At 38.4% G+C, this 21,710-nt stretch overlaps 1 protein-coding gene across 2 annotated transcripts in view; it reads right to left on the reverse strand.

Moving 5' to 3' along the window:
* Positions 1-1,657: 1,657 nt before the first annotated feature.
* LOC121321149 (anaphase-promoting complex subunit 10-like) overlaps positions 1,658-21,710 on the reverse strand; it is a 34,860-nt gene continuing 14,807 nt past the window's right edge. For both annotated transcript variants that reach the window (XM_041260052.1, XM_041260058.1), the window contains exon 5: positions 1,658-4,349. In XM_041260052.1, the coding sequence (XP_041115986.1) occupies positions 4,119-4,349 (231 nt within the window). In that variant the 3' untranslated portion in view covers positions 1,658-4,118. The remainder of the gene's footprint in view (positions 4,350-21,710) is intronic.

Here is a 21,710-nt window from a genome sequence, read left to right on the forward strand (position 1 = left end):
TTGAACAGGCTCTTTAGTGTATGTGTGATTGTAAAATATATAAAACACCAGGGGGAGTGGGGTTCTCTTTTAAACATCTAAACAATGGGAGTATTACAGTTCAATGGAGTTTAGTTCAATTGAATAGCCTCCAATGGTGAGTTTAACAGTGCAGGCAAGTTGTGTGTGTCTGTGTTCTTTGACTACAAATATAGATGAATGCCAGCGCGGAACAGATATCTGCCCTTCCAGCAGGTCCTGCAGAAACACTTTCGGGAGTTATCTATGTATCTGCAGGGAAGGCTTTGTGATTGGAGTGCTACAGGGGAAAATGAAGTGCAGAGGTATAAGATTATGTTTATTTTAAACACATTTTACCCTTAACACGAAAGAGGGGTGGTTTTATCCATCGAGGACAACAACGAGCTATATCATCTGACTACCATTCACACAGACAGACTCATTTATATACATCTTCTTAAACTACAGCCTAGCATTTTCAACTAGCATTTGTGGCAGTTTGTGGCATTCTGTCAAGTTTTTTTTTTTTTTTTTTGGGGGGGGGGGGGTGTCACAAAGACGGCCAAGTGGGCGGCGTCAGAACCAGGAAGGAATGAAATATACAAAGACGATGATGTGAAATGAAATGATGAAGACGCCTGTTGGCGCCGGTTTATTACAAAATAAAAGGTTTAAACAAACACGAAAACACAGGACACGGCACTCTACGCCAAAATAAATAGACAAACAAAAACAGACTAAACTTAACAAAACGGAACAAAACTAGATTGTCTAGGGGCATGGTGGAGGAAGATGGGGGGAGGGGGCACCCGCCCTCCCTGCACCATAGCAAATGAGACCGCTGATGATTGACAAAAACTAATGATTACAAGTTGGTATCACAAGGAACTACTGTATGTTATACACACAAATATTAGTTTTGAACTACTGTATGTTATATACAATATATAATTTTATATATATATATATATATATATATATACTATATATTATATATATTAATATATATATATATATATATATATATATATATATATATATATATATATATATATATATATATAATTTTAAGAAAAACAAAACTGTTTTATAGTCTAATTATTAGTACAGCCAAAATGCTGCTTTACATGGATGTCTGTTTTTGCCATCATCAGAATTATTTGAGTCTGTTGGGAGTTCCAAAGCCAGATTCAGTGTGTGTCCTCAATAAACCTGAACATGCAGCGTTTTGGCTGTACCATATACACACACTAATGTACTTTATTTTGCCCATCTGTTTTTCAGATAAAGACGAGTGCCTTTTGGGAACTCATCGCTGCAGTCAACATGGACACTGTATCAACACTCTCGGGTCCTACATGTGTAAATGCCAAGAGCAGTTTTCTGGAGACGGATTTACCTGTCAGGAGCAGAAAATAAGTCAGTCACTAAGGTCCTCATATTACCGATATAAGCTATCCAAAAGAAAATTCTCAACAAAAGATTTTAGCTCTGAAAGTTAGGTACACTATTGCATTTAAGAAGCAAAAGCTAGTCTAATCTTTTTCTATTATTTCAGTACAACGTTCTGCATATTGAAATAATTTATGAAATTTTTTTTTTTTTTTTTTTTTGTACATGAATGCTTAATGTGAATTGGTGGTTTCTTTTTGCTTATTTCAAATGTTCATTTTATATGAATCAAAGTACAGTATAAAGCCAGGTCCCATTCATACAGCATCAACACAAGAGTTTGATATTCATGAAACTATCATTGGCAAGTTGTTGGTTTATTTAACAGTACTCTAAGAAGTTCCATGCTTACAAAAAATATGTAATCAAAATACAATAAAAAAACATTTTGCAATAGCTCATGTGTTTACATTACCAGCTTCCAGACTTACTAACCATAGGTTGTCTGATGTCTAGGATGTAGGTTGTCAACATGCATCTACCAGGTGAGGAATGTTAACAATTTCAAAACTTACTTTAAATTTGGTCTGCATGTTACCCTGTTGGTGTCTAGGTAATAGTAACAGAACTCCACGTGGAATACAACAAAAAGAAAAGAAAAAAAATCCTTCAAAAAATAAGCACTTTTAAAATTGCAGTCATTTAGTTGTTTGATGTTAGTGCAGACCGTTAATTAAGGAAGACCAAAGTTTAGTGTTGCAGTTCTGAACAAACACATATGAACACAGCAACACTTTACATAATGTTGCATAACTGTGGAAGGGGAAATGGCAAATGAATTACAAATGCTGTTCCTATTATGTTCTACAGTAGTTCAGTTTAATCCCTCTCCAAACCTCTTACTCTTCTGTAAAATGTTATGAAAGATATTTTCATAGAATATTTTGATCATTTATGTACTATATTCAGTAAAACCTGAATTTCACCCACCTGCTCTTGGCAGTCAAGAAAACTCAGCACAAACTATTTGAATGGTTCCTGCAATAAGCAGCAGAAAATGTCCCTATAGTGACTGTGAAATCCAAGTTTCATTGTACATACATCTTTGAATCTATAAACCAAATCGTTCCAGTCTGTACAGGCAATTAAAGATTAATTTACAGAAGCTGCATTGCCACCTGTTTCTGGTCAAAGTCAAAATAATGAAGAGGTTCACGGTGAAGAAAATAGATAACCAGTTGCGTTTCGTATAATGCAGGGATGTGCACTGTGCTTCATTTGGATTTGCCACACATACAGCACTTGAGGCATTAACTGAAGTTTATGAGGCCTGGATAAATGACCTGTTGGCATCTTAATGAGAGCATCTGTATTCCAGACTGCAAATACAAACAGGAAGTCTGGACCACTGCATCATGGGTAGACTAGACTTCCCAGAAGACTACTGATTGCTTTGTGTTTGATCAGAAGAGGCTGGATACAATCTGACTGAGGTTTCAAAGCATCTGGACGATGTTATTTAATACACAAATTCCAAAAACGCAAACTCCAGGTGGATAGCACACTGTAAGACGAGCAAACCTCCTACCCTACACGTTTTCATTTGGCTCTCTTATGTATCGTGGTTTCTTATTCAGTTACAAGAACATAATCTATGTAACAACTATTTTGCACAACACCTGTCCAAGGCTACAGTTGCGTATAAGAGGATTCGCTGTTGGAAAACAAAGCAGCAAGTGCTGTGTCCATTACAGCAGAACATTCTGTTGGTCAGCCATATCCTGGAATATATGAACATCATTTTCATTGCTGGAAGATGTACTAGGCTTCTCTTTGTGTGTGTATAGTGTTTCAGAGACAGAAGACAGATTTGTCTGGATTGTATTACATCTTATTCACATTCCTGGAGTTTATTTTAAGACAGATAGACAAACTGGGGTGAAAAATGTTCTTCACATTTTGCAGTTGGCAAGTTACATGTATGAATGCTCCCATGGGATGATGACACAATGCCTAGATAGTACTGGTATGAAAGGCTATATAGAAATTGAACTCTCCTTATCTGCTCCAAGCTTGTGCATGTTTTTGTTTTTTTCTTTTAAACCAAAGTAAAGCTATTCATAGAAAAGTATGTCCTGTTAGCTGAATCTGTTTTTTCAAGCAGGGTTGTCACTATGTTAGAAAAAAAATTGAGTCTGCTGCATCACTAAGCTCTACTTCTTTGAGAACTAGTATGTGCATGTCTTGTTAAAAGACATTTAAAATGAAATATGCAGGATTTCAGTAAAATGAAAAACAAAATCTGATCCCTCAAAAGGGACCTGCGTACTGGAACAATTCTAACACCACACTAACCCATTCAAAGAAAAAAAAAATGTATTACATATGTTTTTGCCTTGTTTATATGCTAGTAATGTGTTATAGCATTGGTCATTTAAAATGAAAAAAAAATGTAATGAGAGTTTGTATTCCAAATATACAAGAAACTACAAAGTTCTTCGGCACATTTAACTCATGACACTTAGTATAAACCTCAGCGCAGTTAAAAAAAAAAAAAAAGTATACATTACACCCTAAACGAACCAAAAAAAACTCATATTATAAACTTTATTCATTCCGAGTGTTCTTTGTCAACAGAACACAAAAAAATAAAATAAAAATAAATCAGTAGTGTTTGGGGACCAAATCTTAGATTTTCACCCCAATAAAATATTGTGCAATGACAGTCATCTGATCGTGCGATACATCATGAAGTCTAATGTGGTGCATCTTCGGAATTTCCCAACCGAGCTCTCCTCCACTGGTGTGTAGACTTTAATCTGCCTCATGTGAGTGTCTCTGCCATTCTGGTGGTTGCTCAGTAATGCAATCTGGATCATGAAGGTTTGAATGGGATTGTTTATGATGTCAAGGAGGGGAATGTGTATCCACCCGCTGGGCTCTACCATCTCCAGTTTCTGCAACAAGAAAGTATTAAATAGTACAAAGAGCCTATACATCAGGAATTAGCAGGGTTACATACTCGCTACCTTCAAAAGCGGTCTGTAATGACAAATAATTTCCTGTGTTAGGTCAGTCTATATATTTCCAAAGCTGAAGTTACAGTAGCCTTGTCCCAACTAAAACCTACACTAATGTAGCAATAAGAAAAGTGGAATTTGGATATTACAACTTAGCACACTGAACTTCTGTATATGTGAATGTGGCCAGTTCCTGGGTGTTTGTTTTCTGAAACCAAAACCCATAGGAAATGTGAAAAAATGCCAAGTTATCAAAAGTGCCCAGCCATTTAAAGTGGAGATATCAACAACACAAGCCAAGTTTAAAAAAACCATTGGTGCAACCTCGATCAGCACAAAGCTAATAGGCACAACTGTAAAACCGATGGGGGCCAAGGTTGCCCCAATTGTTTCAACTAACTTGCATCAAAAACACAAGCTAAGTTAGAAGGTTGCCCCAGTGGTTTCTTGAAACTTGGCTTGTGTTTTTGGTATCTTTGTTTAAAATGTGAATCTGTCTAGCATAGTGGTTATGAAGTTGGAGTGAAAGTATGACTAGTTAGGGCTCAGATCCAGCCTATAATAAAATACATATTAAATATATAATATAATATAAACCACGACGGGTCGTGCGGTTCCCATGATACATACCACGCCTGGCGTAGTGATAAGGCCCAGGCGTGGTATATATACATTATATATATATATACAGTGCTGTGAAAAAGTATTTGCCCCCTGTCTAATTTTCAGCATTTTTGCACATTTTTCACATTGAAAAATTGTTTTGTAAAACAAACAGTGGGTTGTAGCAGTATATATAGAGGAAGTCTGAGAGAAAAAATGACACCAAAGTTTGGTGCTTCTTTCATTTGTTTGGTGTACAAGGTAATCAAACATGCAATCTTCAGGTGTGAAAAAGTTATTGCCCCCCCTAGTTAACTCAACCCAATTAAAGAGATAATTAGGGTCAGCTGTTTGAATACTTTGGTTAACTGTAAGGCCTGATTTGGGAGAGCCCAGCCCAATGTAAATCTGACCATCAGAGTGAAGTTGTCAGGACACAGGTTCTAGAGGCACATCATGTCACGTTCAAAAGAAATTCCTGAAGACCTCCAGGAAAAAAAGTTGTTGAAGCCTATTAGTCTGGAAAGGGTTACAAAGCCACTTCTAAAGCTATGGGGCTCCACCAAACCACAGTCGGAGCCATATTGTCCAAATGGAGAAAGTGGCCGTCCTGCCAAAATCTCTCCAAGAGCAAGGCGTAAAATCGTCCAGGAAGTCACAAAGAACCCTAGAACATCCAGGGATTTGCAGGCCTCTCTCATCTCAGCTAAGGTCAGTGTTCATGACTCCACCATCAGAAAGGCACTGGGCAAAAATGGGATTCATGGCAGAGTAGCAAGGCGGAAGCCACTGCTCACTAAGTAGAACATGAATGCTCGTCTCAAGTTTACCAAAAAGCACCTGGATGATCCTCAAGAGTTCTGGAACAATGTTCTATGGACAGATGAGTCAAAAGTGGAACTTTTTGGCCAACATGGGCCCCGTTATGTCTGGTGAAAACCAAACACTGCATTCCACAGCAAGAACCTCATACCAACGGTCAAGAATGGTGGTGGTAGTGTCATGATTTGGGGATGCTTTGCTGTATCAGGATCTGGACGACTTGCCATCATTGAAGGAACCATGAATTCTGCTCTGTATCAGAGAATTCTACAGGAGAATGTCAGGCCATCCGTCTGAGAGCTGAAGCTGAAGCGCAGCTGGGTCATGCAGCAAGACAATGATACCAAACACTCAAGCAAGTCTACATCAGAATGGTTGAAGAACAAGAAATTTAAAGTTTTGGAATTGCCTAGTCTAAGTCCAAACCAAAATCCCATTGAGATGTTGTGGCAGGACCTGAAACTAGCAGTTTATGCATGAAAACCCACAAATGTCACTGAGTTGAAGCAGTTCTGCATGAAGGATTTGGCCAAAATTCCTCCACAGTGCTGTGAGAGACTGATCAATAACTACAGGAAGGGTTTGGTTGCAGTTATTGCTGCTAAAGGGGCGATTACTTTTTCATACGGGGACATTGAATGTTGCATAATTTTCTTTAATAAATAAATGAAAAAATTATCAAAATTTTGTGTTATTTGTTCGCTCAAGGTCCCTTTTATCTAATATTAGACTTTGGTTGAATATCTGATAACATTCAGTGTCAAAAATATGCAAAAATGCAGAAAATCACATAGGGGCAAATACTTTTTCACGGCAGTGTGTGTGTGTGTGTGTGTGTCTATATATATATCTTCTCTCTCTCTCTCTCTCTCTCTCTCTCTCTCTCTCTCTCTCTCTCTCTCTCTCTCTCTCTCTCTCTCTCTCTCTCTCTCTCTCTCTCTCTCTATATATATATATAATATATATCTATATATATATATAGCAGACAATACATATGTAAATTTAATTCAAAAGTCTACAATTACAGCTTTTTTTCTAGGATTTGGGCTTTCATCACCATTCTCAGTTCATATTATAAAACAATATAACATTTTCCAAGCGGCTGAACGATGACTCTGGCAAGCGTGAAGAACCAACTACAATACACAATATAGTAGTATAGCCTGCCACCCACATTGCTGAAACAGCTTTCAAGCACATGCACTGAACTACAACTAAACCCCGCATTACACATACTGCCCTTTTTACTTTACCTGAAAGAAACCATTCTTTATTCCTCCCAGGTCTCCACGGCTTTCCATGTATAGCCATACATAATATTTTTAACTGAACTATCAATTGACAAAGTACATGTAGAGAAAGCTTTGAAATCCAAAACAAGACTGTGTAAATCTTTGTAGCACTATTTATGGTATTACAGCACAGCGTCGGGTACTGCACATTGGAAAAATAATGACAATAATATCATAATAATAACACATCATATGTAGGGCTGGGATTTAGTCACTTTGGTTGCGGGCGTCACGGATTCCATGTCTTTTGCTAGCGTCTGCGATTTTGCTGATGTGCTGACTTGCGGGGATGTCAGTAAACTGTGTTCAATCTGTATGTGATTATATTAGAAAGTGTTTCGCATTAACATTAAATTTCACATTTTAAAAAATGCATTTATCGTTTATTAATTTGAATAAATAATTACATATCTGAACTAGCTCCAACTTCGTACTTTGATGTCCTGTTTATTTTTTTTTGGAAAAGAAAAAAAATTCTGAGTCAAACTAAGCTCTTCAATTAAATACTTCTTGAAAGCTATGTTAACAGTTCATAAATTCAGTGTGTCTGTCTCTGTGTGTCCCCACAAAGATAGTAACTCCTGAGAAAAAGACGTGGGGACGTCCCCACTTTGTAAAACACCTTTTTAAGAACTAAATATGCCTTAAAAAAAAAAAAAAAAACACACACACAACAAAAAAAACAAACAAAAAAACAAAAAAAAAACCTGATAGTGCCAAAATATTTATTTTGTTGTGGACTTTCACCGTATGTGGAGTTTTGTCTGACTGGAGTTAGAAATAGTAAATAAAAATATAGTGCGAGTCAATGAGAAGTCCCCACAATTATAGGAATACAAACGTGTGTGTGCGCTATACTAACTGCCAGCACTCGCTGCGGGACATACATTGAACAGGTTCCTCTTTTAATTTAAATTACACCGTGTAACAAATGTTTTATTATTTTTTGTTCCTGGGTAGTAAGTGTTATTTCCTAATTGTTTATGCCTCAAAAGTATAGGAAATGGCTATTATTCCCCACAAACTTTACTTTTGTGACCAGGACAGTGATATTTTGAAATATCACTATTTCCAATGGGGGAAAAAGGGCAAATGTGTGTCTTTTCGTTCACATAAAGTCAGAAAAAAAACAACATATGAATCCAAATTAACATGTATTTATACTAAAGTAATACAAAAATGACTAGAAAAGATTTAGAAGTGAGTAGTTTTTCGAGATTTACGATTATACTGTTGTTCAGATGTTATGATAAATCACAAGACATGGGCAAGATGTTTTCTTTTTCAAAAGGTTTAATGAGGTTACAATTTAATGAGGTTGACATATTCTACCTAGTGTCACAAAATAAAAACAAAAAAGAGATGAACAGTGAACATTTCTCTATTAATTTGTGCAGAGAACAGGACATTGCTTTTTATTGTTTGTATTTACCAGCTTGAGGGCAGAGAACAGCCTCTCCACATCTGCTGTCTGGACGGGTGCTGTTAAGGCTATAGCTGCAGCCAAGCTGAGGGCAGGGAAGATATCCTGGATGTCAGGAGCGACTAGCCACAGGAGGATCTCCTCCAGACCTTTAGACTGCAAGATACAAAACACTGTTGGGCATTAAGTGCTGAGTTACCATATTACATATATTACAACTCCCCATTCATTGTAAATTCATTAAAGGCAGGTGACAAATGCCCCAGTTTGCTAGCAAGCTGCAAGCTGCAATGAAACAGGACAGTGGTCTAGAACAATGAGCCTACCTTTAAGTCTGGGCTCTTAACCCTCTCCACATATGTGTCTCCACTCCTGGAGGAGAGAGTCTTTCTGCAGCCTGGGGAAGTCTTTTGCCAGGAGTCGCATCTCCTCTGTTCCTTAGTCTGGGTCAGTGGTGGTGAGGATGTGCTTTGGGGTGAAGACTGAAGGTTCCAAAACAGCCCATGTTTCGGAAGCGGGACTCCACATTCTCCACAAGCATGTGAAGGAGTGGGTTCATCACTTACAATAAAAAATACATTTATACATTGGCTTAAATTCCACAAAGCTATTACTACAACAACAGTAAGTAAAAATATGTTATTCTTACACCTGCCTTGAAGCGATCCCAGACATCCTCTTTGAAATAAGATGGGATCTCCTGTTCCAGGGGCTTGAGTCCATCCTCTGCTGTCAGCCGTCTCTGCCACCTGTCCCTCACCAAGCTTCTCTCATTCAGCTGCCTCAGAACGGCTTTCAGGGCTGCCACCAGCATTGCATAGATGATAATGTAACAAACAATAGATCCTGTTAATTTTAAAAGGTCATTTAGTTGGATATGTACCTCCTGCTCCACCTGGGCAAAGAACAGGTTTCTTCTTTGAACGATCTGGAACTGCCGGTGCAGCTTTTCATGCACGACCTGCATGAGGCAGAGTGCTGGAGGCAAGTACTCATTTTTGGCAAAGTTGTACAACCCACCCCTGTGCAGTGTGTTCATTCCTCGCCTGCAGAGAAAGGTCTGCCAGCAGAGCAGGCAGAATTCTTCGTACCACGTACGTGGCCTCCTTGCTACTCTCTAACTGTGTCTGATTCCTGCCCTAAAATTTGTATTTGAATATTTTAGGCCGTTGGATAAGTTGTCACAAACTGTTAGTTGTACTATCAATCAGTCATAGCTACCCGAAGTTTGCGCTCAGGCAGATCAAATAGCCTCTCAATCTCCATCAGACTGGATGTTCTGTTGGCCGAGGCCTAGTAGAACCAGAGAGTGTGTTGATGGTTCTGGAGTACTTTGTCAGGTATGGTACTCCTTTCTGATTAATGCAGTCCGACACTGCAAGGTTGAGGTGGTGTGCAACACAGTGCACGGTCACCATTCCGGGATACAAGTCCTGGAGACGTCTCCCAACTACAGACTTTTTGCCTAGAATTAGAATACCAATAATTAATGCTAACAAATACTGTAATTGTTAAAAAAACCTAAATAGAATCAGAGTTTCCTATTAGAGCCTAGACACCAGCAATATTCATTAGCAAACTCAGAAAACATGATACAGTAACTTAAGGTACCAGTCATGGCAGAGGCATCATCGCTTGCAAAAGAGGTGAAGTTGGTCATCGGAAGCCCCTTTGCATTAGTCACCTCCAGAATGGCCTCAGTCAAGTTAGTAGCATCCCCTGCCCTAACCTTCCCTACACTTAGATCCTTGGATTTTACGGCTGTGTTGCCATTTTCATCAGCCCCAAGGAATCTTTCAAACATGTTAAAACTATATTAAAAAACTGTTAATTAAAAAGTTAGATTTAGTGTAATACAAGCAATCAATTTGGTTCAGTCTGCCTAACCTGACTACAAGCCCGAGCTGCTTTGACACGGAGATATGAGTTGTCTTATCCACCATAAGTCACCAGGCTGAGGGCTTAACTACTTCAGGAACCAGTAGCTGATCCATCATTTTTCCAATGAGCTCTAACATCTCGTTAACAATGTGTGAACTTTGGTATTTTGTATTTGAGCCAGCCTACAGATAAAATAATCATATAACAATAATATATTTGGCTGATCGTATCATAATATACGTAATTCTTCAATTTGGGAAGGCACTGGCAATTAACTTACGTTCATAGAATCAAAGTAAGAGCATCCCAGCCTCTTACAGAGGTTCATTATGGGCACGTATGTAGTATGGTGAGGCCTCTTGTGCTTCAAGCAGTCATACATATTTTGGAAACCGCCCTCAAGAGCCTTGTGCTCTGCCTCAACCTGGAGAGCCATAGCCTGGACTACAGTATTCCCTGGATGAAAATAAATACATAATGTCATGTCTTTCTCTTAACATTAGGTTTTAGATAACAATACTGATTTAATACCGACCATTATAACGTGTATTTATGTACCTGCTCTGAGCCTCCTCAATCTTTCTTGCTTGCCTGCCTATGGACCACAGAGCTAGCATGGCTGTTAATGGCGTCTAGTCTGTAGTTATTACTGGGTTTTTTTAACAAATGATGTGCCGCCCTGATTATGCTTGCGGCATGAAGTGCACATCATGCCCTCTTCCGTGTGCACCAGCCAGTCAAATGTTTTCTTCCAGTCAGGGTCAAAGCCGCTTGATTTGATGTTTTCCCAGAACTTACAAAAAGAAAATGCATTTTAAATTATTTGTGTCATTATTATTAATCCAGACTATGCTCACCGCTGTCCCTCTGCTGGTCCAAGTTCTGTCTCCTGACTCTCCTCATCACTCTGCATCTTTTCTCTCTCTCTCTCTCACCTCACTCTGTGACCCTCTCCTCCAGGCAGCTGTCCCTTAGCTCCCTACTGATGCTGAGCCCTCACTGCCTGACTGGAGGTAAACAGTTATATATCACACAGTGAAATGAAATGGTATAAAGCAGCTAGATTATAGTGAAAAAAATATTTTCTTCAATTTAAATGTATACACTGTAGTCACAAATCTATGAATTAAGGTAAATGTTTAAAAAGTGTACAAAGTTTGCTAGATTGTGCTTGCTTATTGATTCATTAGTGAAACAGCTTTATTTTGTGGGGGGACGGGGGTGTTGGGTATTTTCTTATCTCAAAGGTGGCAACCCTTGCCTGAGGTGATGGTAGGAGTGTAGCTTGCAGACATTCTTTGCTATCTAAAAGTAGCGTTTCCTCTTTCCTGAGTCGGTCACTCTGAATGCTGTCTAGATATTTTGTTGATACAACTGATTTAACCATCAATCATCCGAGCTGTCACGTCCTTTACTTTCTCAACGAAAGATCAATTTGTCCATCTAACGTTAGTTTTCTCCATGGCTGTTAACTTTTGTGATTACCTTGCCACTTCCCTGTCATCTTCTACCACTCGTGCTCTCTTTGCCGGTCTGAAGAACTGAGTAATTTTTCCCACCTTGTCCATTGCGACTGCTGTCCTCCGATCCACTCCGAATCCACTCAGTGACAGCAGAGGCGGGAGTTCACTCGACTTGCCTCACTCTACTGTCGCTACTTAAGACAGTACCGACTTAATGGAATGACGCGCGATCCCTGTCGGGGGTGGGGGATTGCATTGCATTGTGTGAAAATGCACTACTCGTTTCGCCCTTCTAAAAATAGGCTTGTATTGAGACGGTTTAAATGCAATTTTCTGGATTTTTTTCTCGGGCGGCTCGAAATAACGCTTAGGCGGATATAAACAATCATATAGTGACGTCACCAGTAAAATTATGCAAATTAGTACCATCGAAGGTTCGAACCTTGGGGCTTCCGATGACCAACCTCACCTCTTTTGCAAGCGATGATGCCTCTGCAGATGACTGGTACCTTAAAAAACTGTATCATGTTTTCTGAGTTTGCTAATGAATATTGCTGGTGTCTAGGCTCTAATAGGAAACTCTGATTCTATTTAGGTTTTTTTAACAATTACAGTATTTGTTAGCATTAATTATTGGTATTCTAATTCTAGGCAAAAAGTCTGTAGTTGGGAGACGTCTCCAGGACTTGTATCCCGGAGTGGTGACCGTGCACTGTGTTGCACACCACCTCAACCTTGCAGTGTCGGACTGCATTAATCAGAAAGGAGTACCATACCTGACAAAGTACTCCAGAACCATCAACACACTCTCTGGTTTCTACTAGGCCTCGGCCAACCGGAGTTTGTCACGTCTGATTTGGAGATTGAGAGGCTATTTGATCTGCCTGAGCGCAAACTTCGGGTAGCTATGACTGATTGATAGTACAACTAACAGTTTGTAACAACTTAAAAAACGGCCTAAAATATTCAAATACAAATTTTAGGGCAGGAATTGGTGCACAGTTAGAGAGTAGCAAAGAAGGACGAGACAAGCAAATGAAATTTCAATGTGTTGCTTTTTTACTTGCTCTGCAACAGTGACTATGTAACAGCATTTATAGTGCTGAACTAAGCAGAGAATAAAGACGCAAACAGAAAGGGTACTTGCCTCGTAACACACTTTGGGGCCAAGAAATACACACACGAGGATAACACAAAGAAGGTGTGAGGCAGACAAAGAGACATGTACATTAAATTAAGTGCAACCAGATCTTTCAAAGAAGAAACCTGTTCTTTGCCCAGGTGGAGCAGGAGGTACATATCCAACTAAATGACCTTTTAAAATTAACAGGATCTATTGTTTGTTACATTATCATCTATGCAATGCTGGTGGCAGCCCTGAAAGCCTCTCTGAGGCAGCTGAATGAGAGAAGCTTGGTGAGGGACAGGTGGCAGAGACGGCTGACAGCAGAGGAGGGACTCAAGCCCCTGGAACAGGAGATCCCATCTTATTTCAAAGAGGATGTCTGGGATCGCTTCAAGGCAGGTGTAAGAATAACATATTTTTATTTACTGTTGTTGTAGTAATAGCTTTGTGGAATTTAAGCCAATGTATAAATGTATTTTTTATTGTAAGTGATGAACCCACTCCTTCACATGCTTGTGGAGAATGTGGAGTCCTGCTTCCGAAACATGGGCTGTTTTGGAACCTTCAGTCTTCACCCCAAAGCACATCCTCACCACCACTGACCCAGACTAAGGAACAGAGGAGATACGACTCCTGGCAAAAGACTTCCCCAGGCTGCAGAAAGACTCTCTCCTCCAGGAGTGGAGACACATATGTGGAGAGGGTTAAGAGCCCAGACTTAAAGGTAGGCTCATTGTTCTAGACCACTGTCCTGTTTCATTGCAGCTTGCAGCTTGCTAGCAAACTGGGGCATTTGTCACCTGCCTTTAATGAATTTACAATGAATGGGGAGTTGTAATATATGTAATATGGTAACTCAGCACTTAATGCCCAACAGTGTTTTGTATCTTGCAGTCTAAAGGTCTGGAGGAGATCCTCCTGTGGCTAGTCGCTCCTGACATCCAGGATATCTTCCCTGCCCTCAGCTTGGCTGCAGCTATAGCCTTAACAGCACCCGTCCAGACAGCAGATGTGGAGAGGCTGTTCTCTGCCCTCAAGCTGGTAAATACAAACAATAAAAAGCAATGTCCTGTTCTCTGCACAAATTAATAGAGAAATGTTCACTGTTCATCTCTTTTTTGTTTTTATTTTGTGACACTAGGTAGAATATGTCAACCTCATTAAATTGTAACCTCATTAAACCTTTTGAAAAAGAAAACATCTTGCCCATGTCTTGTGATTTATCATAACATCTGAACAACAGTATAATCGTAAATCTCGAAAAACTACTCACTTCTAAATCTTTTCTAGTCATTTTTGTATTACTTTAGTATAAATACATGTTAATTTGGATTCATATGTTGTTTTTTTTCTGACTTTATGTGAACGAAAAGACACACATTTGCCCTTTTTCCCCATTGGAAATAGTGATATTTCAAAATATCACTGTCCTGGTCACAAAAGTAAAGTTTGTGGGGAATAATAGCCATTTCCTTTACTTTTGAGGCATAAACAATTAGGAAATAACACTTACTACCCAGGAACAAAAATTGTGTTACATAGTGTAATAGTAATAAATGATGATGTTAGAGTAAAAAAAAATAAAAATAATTATTTGAAAAACAAAAACAGTAATATGAAATCAGAGAGTTAACAACAAAGATAAAAAGAAATCAAGGTATAGAGAACAACTTTAGCTTATTAAAAAAGGGCTCTCCCTCCTTTTTATTGTGAAAATAAAAATGGAGGTGCAACCATCAAAGTAACCAATGAAATGCACTGACCGCCTGCATATTTTGAACACCATGGCCTTATTTTCCTGCTTTTGTTGTAGTGCAGGCTGCTGAACTGAAGAATGATGACAGCATCTTGGTGCATATTAGAGAAAGGAGTGCGATACCATAAAATATGCTACAAGGAGTATGTGTGAATCCTCTCGAAAGGGACCAAGGCATCCCAGACCTCAGAAATACAGTATGAGGGGTGAGTCTTAACCAGCAGGAAAAATAAGAAGGCCCTCAGAGTTTTAAACACATGGAAAACAGTTTGGTGTGTTGATGAATGAGATCTCAATATATGTTGCCCATGGACCACAGTGTCACATGCTACAAGTTATGAACTCTGTACTCAACGTGGATGTTGTTGATGAATTGCGCTGTGACCATGAGGAAGTGGACAGTTGAATCCTTCTTCATGCTCATCATGCCAGTAGCACATACCGGAATGTCACCAGTCCACATACTGATGTTGGAGTGTCTGTGTTCCCAGATGCTAGCTCATTTATATATGGTTACTAGCATGAAGAACAAAGCTAAAATTACACCTTCAAAAAAATAACATCTGCACAGAGTCAGTGATCGGACTTCATTTCTTCACTGGCTATGATTCCACTCGTGCATTTTACAGCAAAGGGAAGGCGGCCTTCACTGTGGCAACCAAAAATGAAGAACTCATTAAAGCATTTATACAGCTTAGATAAGCATTTGTACCATGAGAGTCTGTTGTCACTGCTCTTGAGAAATGTGTGTGCCATCTGTATAGTCGGCCTTCATCATCAGATGTTAATGACGCTCATTACAGGGTGTTCTGCCTTGTGTCATCGTCCACCGTCTGAGCAGAGTATACGACAAAACGCACTACTACAGCACACAAAATGTGCCAGTTACTAGGCAGCAATCTGTTGGTGAGCTCTGCGTCCAAATACTGAATCACCATCACCTCTTGGCCATGGTTGCAAAATGGACGACAACGACCTGTCGGCGGTTTGGATGAGTAGACCCTGCCCCGGAGTGTTGTACAGGTCATCGGTTGCAGATGAAGGAAGGCGTTCGTGTTGGTCTTGTACAGATGTGTACAAGTTTGGCGGACTTGAGGCTGGCAGGGGAGAGTGTAGCACGCAGAGGGATAGGGGTCAGGACTCATAGGTAACACAATCAAATATGAAGACATAAGCCCGATACCGTATCCTGCAAGGTAGCTTGCTCTTTTGTACAGCGGTATTGGCACTATGCTTCAGAGCGGGAGGTCCCGGGTTTGCGTTATATAAAACAATAAAACATGTTTTTTTTATAATTTAAATAAAAACATGTTTGTTTACGTGTACTTGATGCGGCTTGCGATATATACAGTAAGCTTGCATTTCAGCAGCACCAACTGCAGCGGACTTCGGCAAAACAAAGCTTTATTTAACAGCCACAGTTTCAAACAGGTTAGCCAGTCAGTCACATTCTAGTAATACTAAAACTATTATTATTATTATTATTATTATTTATTATTATTAATAATAATAATAATAATAACAATAATATGAACTTACGCTTTTCAAGTGACCCCGGACATTGGTTGTGCCTTTTTTTTTTTTTATTGCCTGGGCATTTAACAAAAAAATCCCAAACACCAGAGGGCTTTCGAGACATTTCTTTCAATACAGCTTATGCTATACAATGCTTTGCTGTCGAGACGACTAATGAAGGCGGCGGATGGTGCTCAGTTTTTTTTTTTTTTTTTTTAATTAAAATTACTGTTAGCGTATATTTTGTATGTTTCAAACATTTTCTACCATAGCACTCTTCTTACACGTCTTGTACACTAGGTGTTAAGTACACATTTTACTGAAGCGCTCCATGTGCTTTTCCATGTGCATCCGGTTCATATCTACAGTTTCATATCAAATCACAGCCAACAAAGAGGCATTGCCGAGTTTAGTAAACTATTGGTGAGAAAGTAAAATATTAGCCGTTAGTCCAAAAACGTATGTTTGATTCAAATTTCAAATATTTAGTTTCAAAGTTTTTTTTTTGTCGTTTTTACCGCTGTCCCTGTATTTTTTTAAATGCACGAGAACGCTACGCATGACTAATTTGCACATCGACCTCCTCCTTTCCCCTTCATTTGCATGAAGTCAGGTGAAAAGAGGGTCTGAGTAAAATAAACTGAGCCAATGGAAATCCGAATTGTGTAGGGTCATTCTTAATTTGGCACAAAACCAATCAGCATGTGATCCTAGACGGTGGTTCCAGCCTTAAAACAGGAACATCCAATCAGCAGGAAGAATCAAGTATTTGTTTAAGAGGTTTTTGAGGGTGCCACAATTTGGTGACAGTGAAATTAAAAATGTGCCCGAAATCAACACAGTAAAGATGAATACCTACAAAATCAAACCTGTTCATATCATTGTCTTTTAAAAGTTGAAGTACAACAGACTGACTCTCAGCTGGGACCCGAGATTGACACTCTGTTCTAAAGAATCTGCACGGAAAGGAGAGCACTAGCAGTGAAGTTGGAAATATGCATTCCATGGATTATCAAGAGTCTACCAAGAAAGATGTATGAATTAGTAACACAAGACAGAATTCATATGTAATGAATGTAAAGCAGGAGTTACTTTGGATTGCTCATCACATGCGTCAAGTTATTCTTTAAATAACGACACCATACGCATTTCAAAAGCATCCTTGCAACTATGAATTGCCTGCAGTTTCCTTAAAAGTTGGTAATTCACTATCATTTGTTTAAACTGCTTAAAGGGTGAAACCATTTCTAAATATAACATTTCAAAGGGTAACTAGATCACAAATACATGACTTACTGGCCTGTAGCTGGCTGCCGAATCCAGGATTAGGTCACAGGGGAAGAGACCTGAAGAACATGGATTTGTTTCATATTGGAAGTGGTAATTTTAAAAATAAATTATTTTTGGAAAAAACAGGTTTACCTTTTTTTACACTGCCCAATCATAATAGTTTATAATAGTTTATATTCACTTTTTGAAGGGCGCATCTGTTTGCTAGGTGAACTTTAAAGAATACAATTAAAGAATGTCCACTTATTTTGAATAGCAGATGTTACAATGTACAGAAAGTAGTCCAGCATTTTGATTGAATTAACTGAGCCATCCACAAAAAATGCTTCACAGTAAACACAATGGTTTGTGTGTTATTTCACTTTACAAGATGCTCCCTCTACTTTTAAAAATACATTTGGACATTCACAGAACAAAAATGTCAAGTTTGTGCGTTTGCAGCCCAATATATCCAAAGCATTTCAGGAAGCTGTTAAATCTTTCTTTACTTAAGCTGACCCACGACAAGAATTATCTTCAGGGAGAAGGAAAGATTTCAAGCTAATCTATAAAAGAATGCCACTCAGAAAAATAGAACTCACCAGTTGCAAACAACGTTTTAAGGATGTGGGCTGAAAAGGATTTACCGTGCTCAAGGGTTTGTGGCATTGATGGATAAATATGTACCATTATTAAAGTAATCTTCTGTGAAAATAAATATTTGACCTCTAGTACCATATTTAAGGAAATAAGCAAGTTTTCTTTAGAAGCGTCAACACAAACTTTTTGTGCTAGATTCGTAAAGCTGTCACTCCTGTGCAGATAAGGCTCATCAGAGGAGGCACTGTCTACTCAAATGTTTAAATACATTTATATTGAATATGTAATTTCTACAGCTACATAGTTTTAACGTGGAGGCAGCTGAATTCTCCATTCGGTAACCGCAGTACGCTCGGAGAAGGCAGGTGCGCTCTCGTCTCCTCTGTAGCTATGATTAGCTCATCTATTAGCCAATCATATTTTCCATTTCTTCAGCTGGCTTGCATGGACTGCGAGGAAAGCCATCTAAAAAATAGCCAAGGGTGGCATGCCTCCCTCCCTTTTTGCCTGTTTTTGCCAAATCACCAGAAATGTGCCCTCCCACACTGACCTCAGATGCTAATACTGATGAGAGTGAAAGGAACAAAGTGTGGTTTAGAAGGACATAGCGAATGTCATTTAAATTTCAATCCATTTTTTTTTTTAAATTACAAAAATTAAGGCTTCCGAGTAGCGCATCCACTAAAGGCGCTCCGCATGGAGTGCAGGATGCGCCCTATAGTGTGGAAGTAGCCGGTTCCAGTCCAGGCTATTCCTTTGCCGACCAAGGACGGGAGCTCCCAGGGGCAGCGCTCAATTGGCCGAGAGCCGTGAGGGGAGAGGGAAGGGTAGGTCGGCCAGGGTGTCCACAGCTCACCGCGCACCAGTGACCCCTGTGGTCTGGCTGGGCATCTGCGGGCTTGCCTGTAAGCTGCCCAGGCCTACGATGTCCTTCGACGCTGTAGCTCTGGGTGGTTGCATGGAGAGTCTGCAATGTGTAAAGAAGCGGGCGGCTACTGGTACACGCTTTGGAGGACACCGTGTGTTTGTCTTCGCCCCTCCCGAGTCAGTGCAGGGGTGGTAGCGGTCAGCTGAGCCTAAAAATAACTGAACATTACTAAATTGGGGAGAAAACAATAAAAATAATAATTGCCGACCACTACATTATATATATATATATATATATATATATATATATATATATATATATATATATATATTATATATATATATAATATATATAATTTCTCCTACCCATGTTCCACAATAGAAACTGGTAAAAAAAAATTGGTATACATATAACAAGTTAAAAACAGTAATATAATATTAGCAGTACTATAAAACACATTACATATTTCACAGCTTGTGACACTAGAAGACGACATTTACTCGCCTGAAACCAAAGCCAGGCCAAATGAAGAAATTGTGGAAGACAAATGCTGTACTACATAGTCAGTGCGTCAGCTCTGTTGAAATTAACTTTGTACATCTAACTTAAAGTCCAACTTATTAAAATCCTTTTCACCAACACAGTTTTAATTAATAAAAGTCTACTTGATTGTAGTAAATGCACACATATTTTTCAAAGCTAGCAGCAGATATTGATGATCGTTCTGCACATTGCAGAAAACATAAGGAGTGTAACAACAAACCAGATACAAGCTGATGCAGGAAGCCTTCTCGTGCAGTCTCTCAGCAGGGCACGTTGGGAAATGGAATTCAAAATAAAAAAACAAAAAAACAAATGCAGATTCTGCTTTTAAATCAATTTTATAAAATTAATACCTGTAACTTGAACATTAAATTCGGCAGTTATTTAAAAATCTTTTTTTTTTTTTTTTAAACCGAAAACCTTTTTTATATTGTTTGTTTCTTTGTTTCTTCAAATTTTAAAGTACTTTGCTCCAGAATTAAAGTTTGGCTTAACTGCCTTCTTTTTATTAAATAGATACATTTCACCTGTACAGAATGGTATATCAATTATTTAAGTTATTTAAGTTTAACAAATCAAGTTAACAGGATGTGCTTGATTTGTCTGCCTTTCTCCTGCCTTAACTTTGTTTAGAAAATATTTTATGCAAAGTATATTAAAGTGAGAAGGTCTTAATCTTAATGCTACATTAATGTTATATGCAGTGCATTTAACCATATGCTGGCTGTGTGTATTTATTTATTAGAATAAACTATGTTGGGCTCCTCTTCTTTTTTCTGCTGGCTAGTGGAGAAAATGCATACAACAGCCTAATTGGGGTAACGTTAAGACGATATGAAAAGTGTTGTCTGTCAGAATACAATGGTAAGAAACTGCTGCTGCTGGGGGCATAAGGGGACCCCTAACCCTCTGCCTCCCCATTTTGATTCTATTTGATTTTAGAATTACATTTATCGCCCTCATTATAAAATGTGTTTTTTTTTTTTTTTTTTTGCTATTTTCTCTAAAAATTGCCAACATGGACCTGATTTATAACAATGGGTCAATGATCTACACAAAATTCTAAACTTGGAATTGTGTTATTTACCACAAAAGAATAAGCTTTAAAAAGCCAAAAGGTTGCAGTACAAAAAAATGCAAACAAATAAAAACTAATGATAATGATAACTAATAATGTCACATCATTATTAAAAACAGAGCTTTGTGACCATCACAAGTCATCTGCTTTAGCTTGCTAACACGTCATGCCGACCTTTTTTTTAAAAATAAAAAAATGTGTAAAGCAATAACAAAAATCAGTAAGAGTTGATAAGGGACTTATTTTCTTATAGTCTAAAAAAAAAAAAAAAAAAAAAAAGAAATAAAATAATTAGTAATATAAAACTAGCAAAAAACAATAATTTAAATGACCCCTTCCTGCAACTAACTGGAATGGCAGCACTCATTCTAGGAAAGAAAACAACAAAAAAAGGAGGTTTCAATGACAACCACCCAATAGACAGCTTTTGCATTAAACCCCTTTGTAATGACATTCAAGTGCATGTCTGTGTCTGCGTGCAGGCTGTACTGTATGTTTTGGGGTGAGATTTTATGCACCTGCATATACTTATATTTATATCTAGACTTCTGAACAGCAACAAGCAGAGCCAAGCCAAAAAGCTAACACTAAAAATTTTGAAAACAAACCAAAAACAATCATTTTAATTAGGATTACGTGTCTTCCTTCCCTGTGTGCAGCAAGCAGGGATAACTTGTTAAAGTATTTTAGTTATATGTGTATGTCTAATTAAGGTTTTAAATCTGAGTTCTATGTTTATATGTTTAAAAAAGGAATACATTTTTACACTTTTAAAGCATGAAGGGTCTTAAAAGAACCTGTCAGATTTTGTTGATTGCATTTTATGCACAAACATTTAACAGCAAGGATATTCGGTTCTCGTGTGCAATTTGCTGTTCTGTAAAGCACTTCACCCTTGCAAACTCCATCCCACCGTAACATGGAAAATAGTACCGTGAAGCAATGGTGACATCTAGTGTACATTAGGAGTACTTTAGTTACAAACTAACCTGTGAGAAAAGACAATGTTTCTTTTTGTGAGGGTATGGTGAATACTGTACTATTTCTTGTTTTGGAAAT

This window comes from Polyodon spathula, chromosome 1 (genome assembly GCF_017654505.1).
Source record: "Polyodon spathula isolate WHYD16114869_AA chromosome 1, ASM1765450v1, whole genome shotgun sequence".
NCBI classification, from domain to species: Eukaryota; Metazoa; Chordata; class Actinopteri; order Acipenseriformes; family Polyodontidae; genus Polyodon; species Polyodon spathula.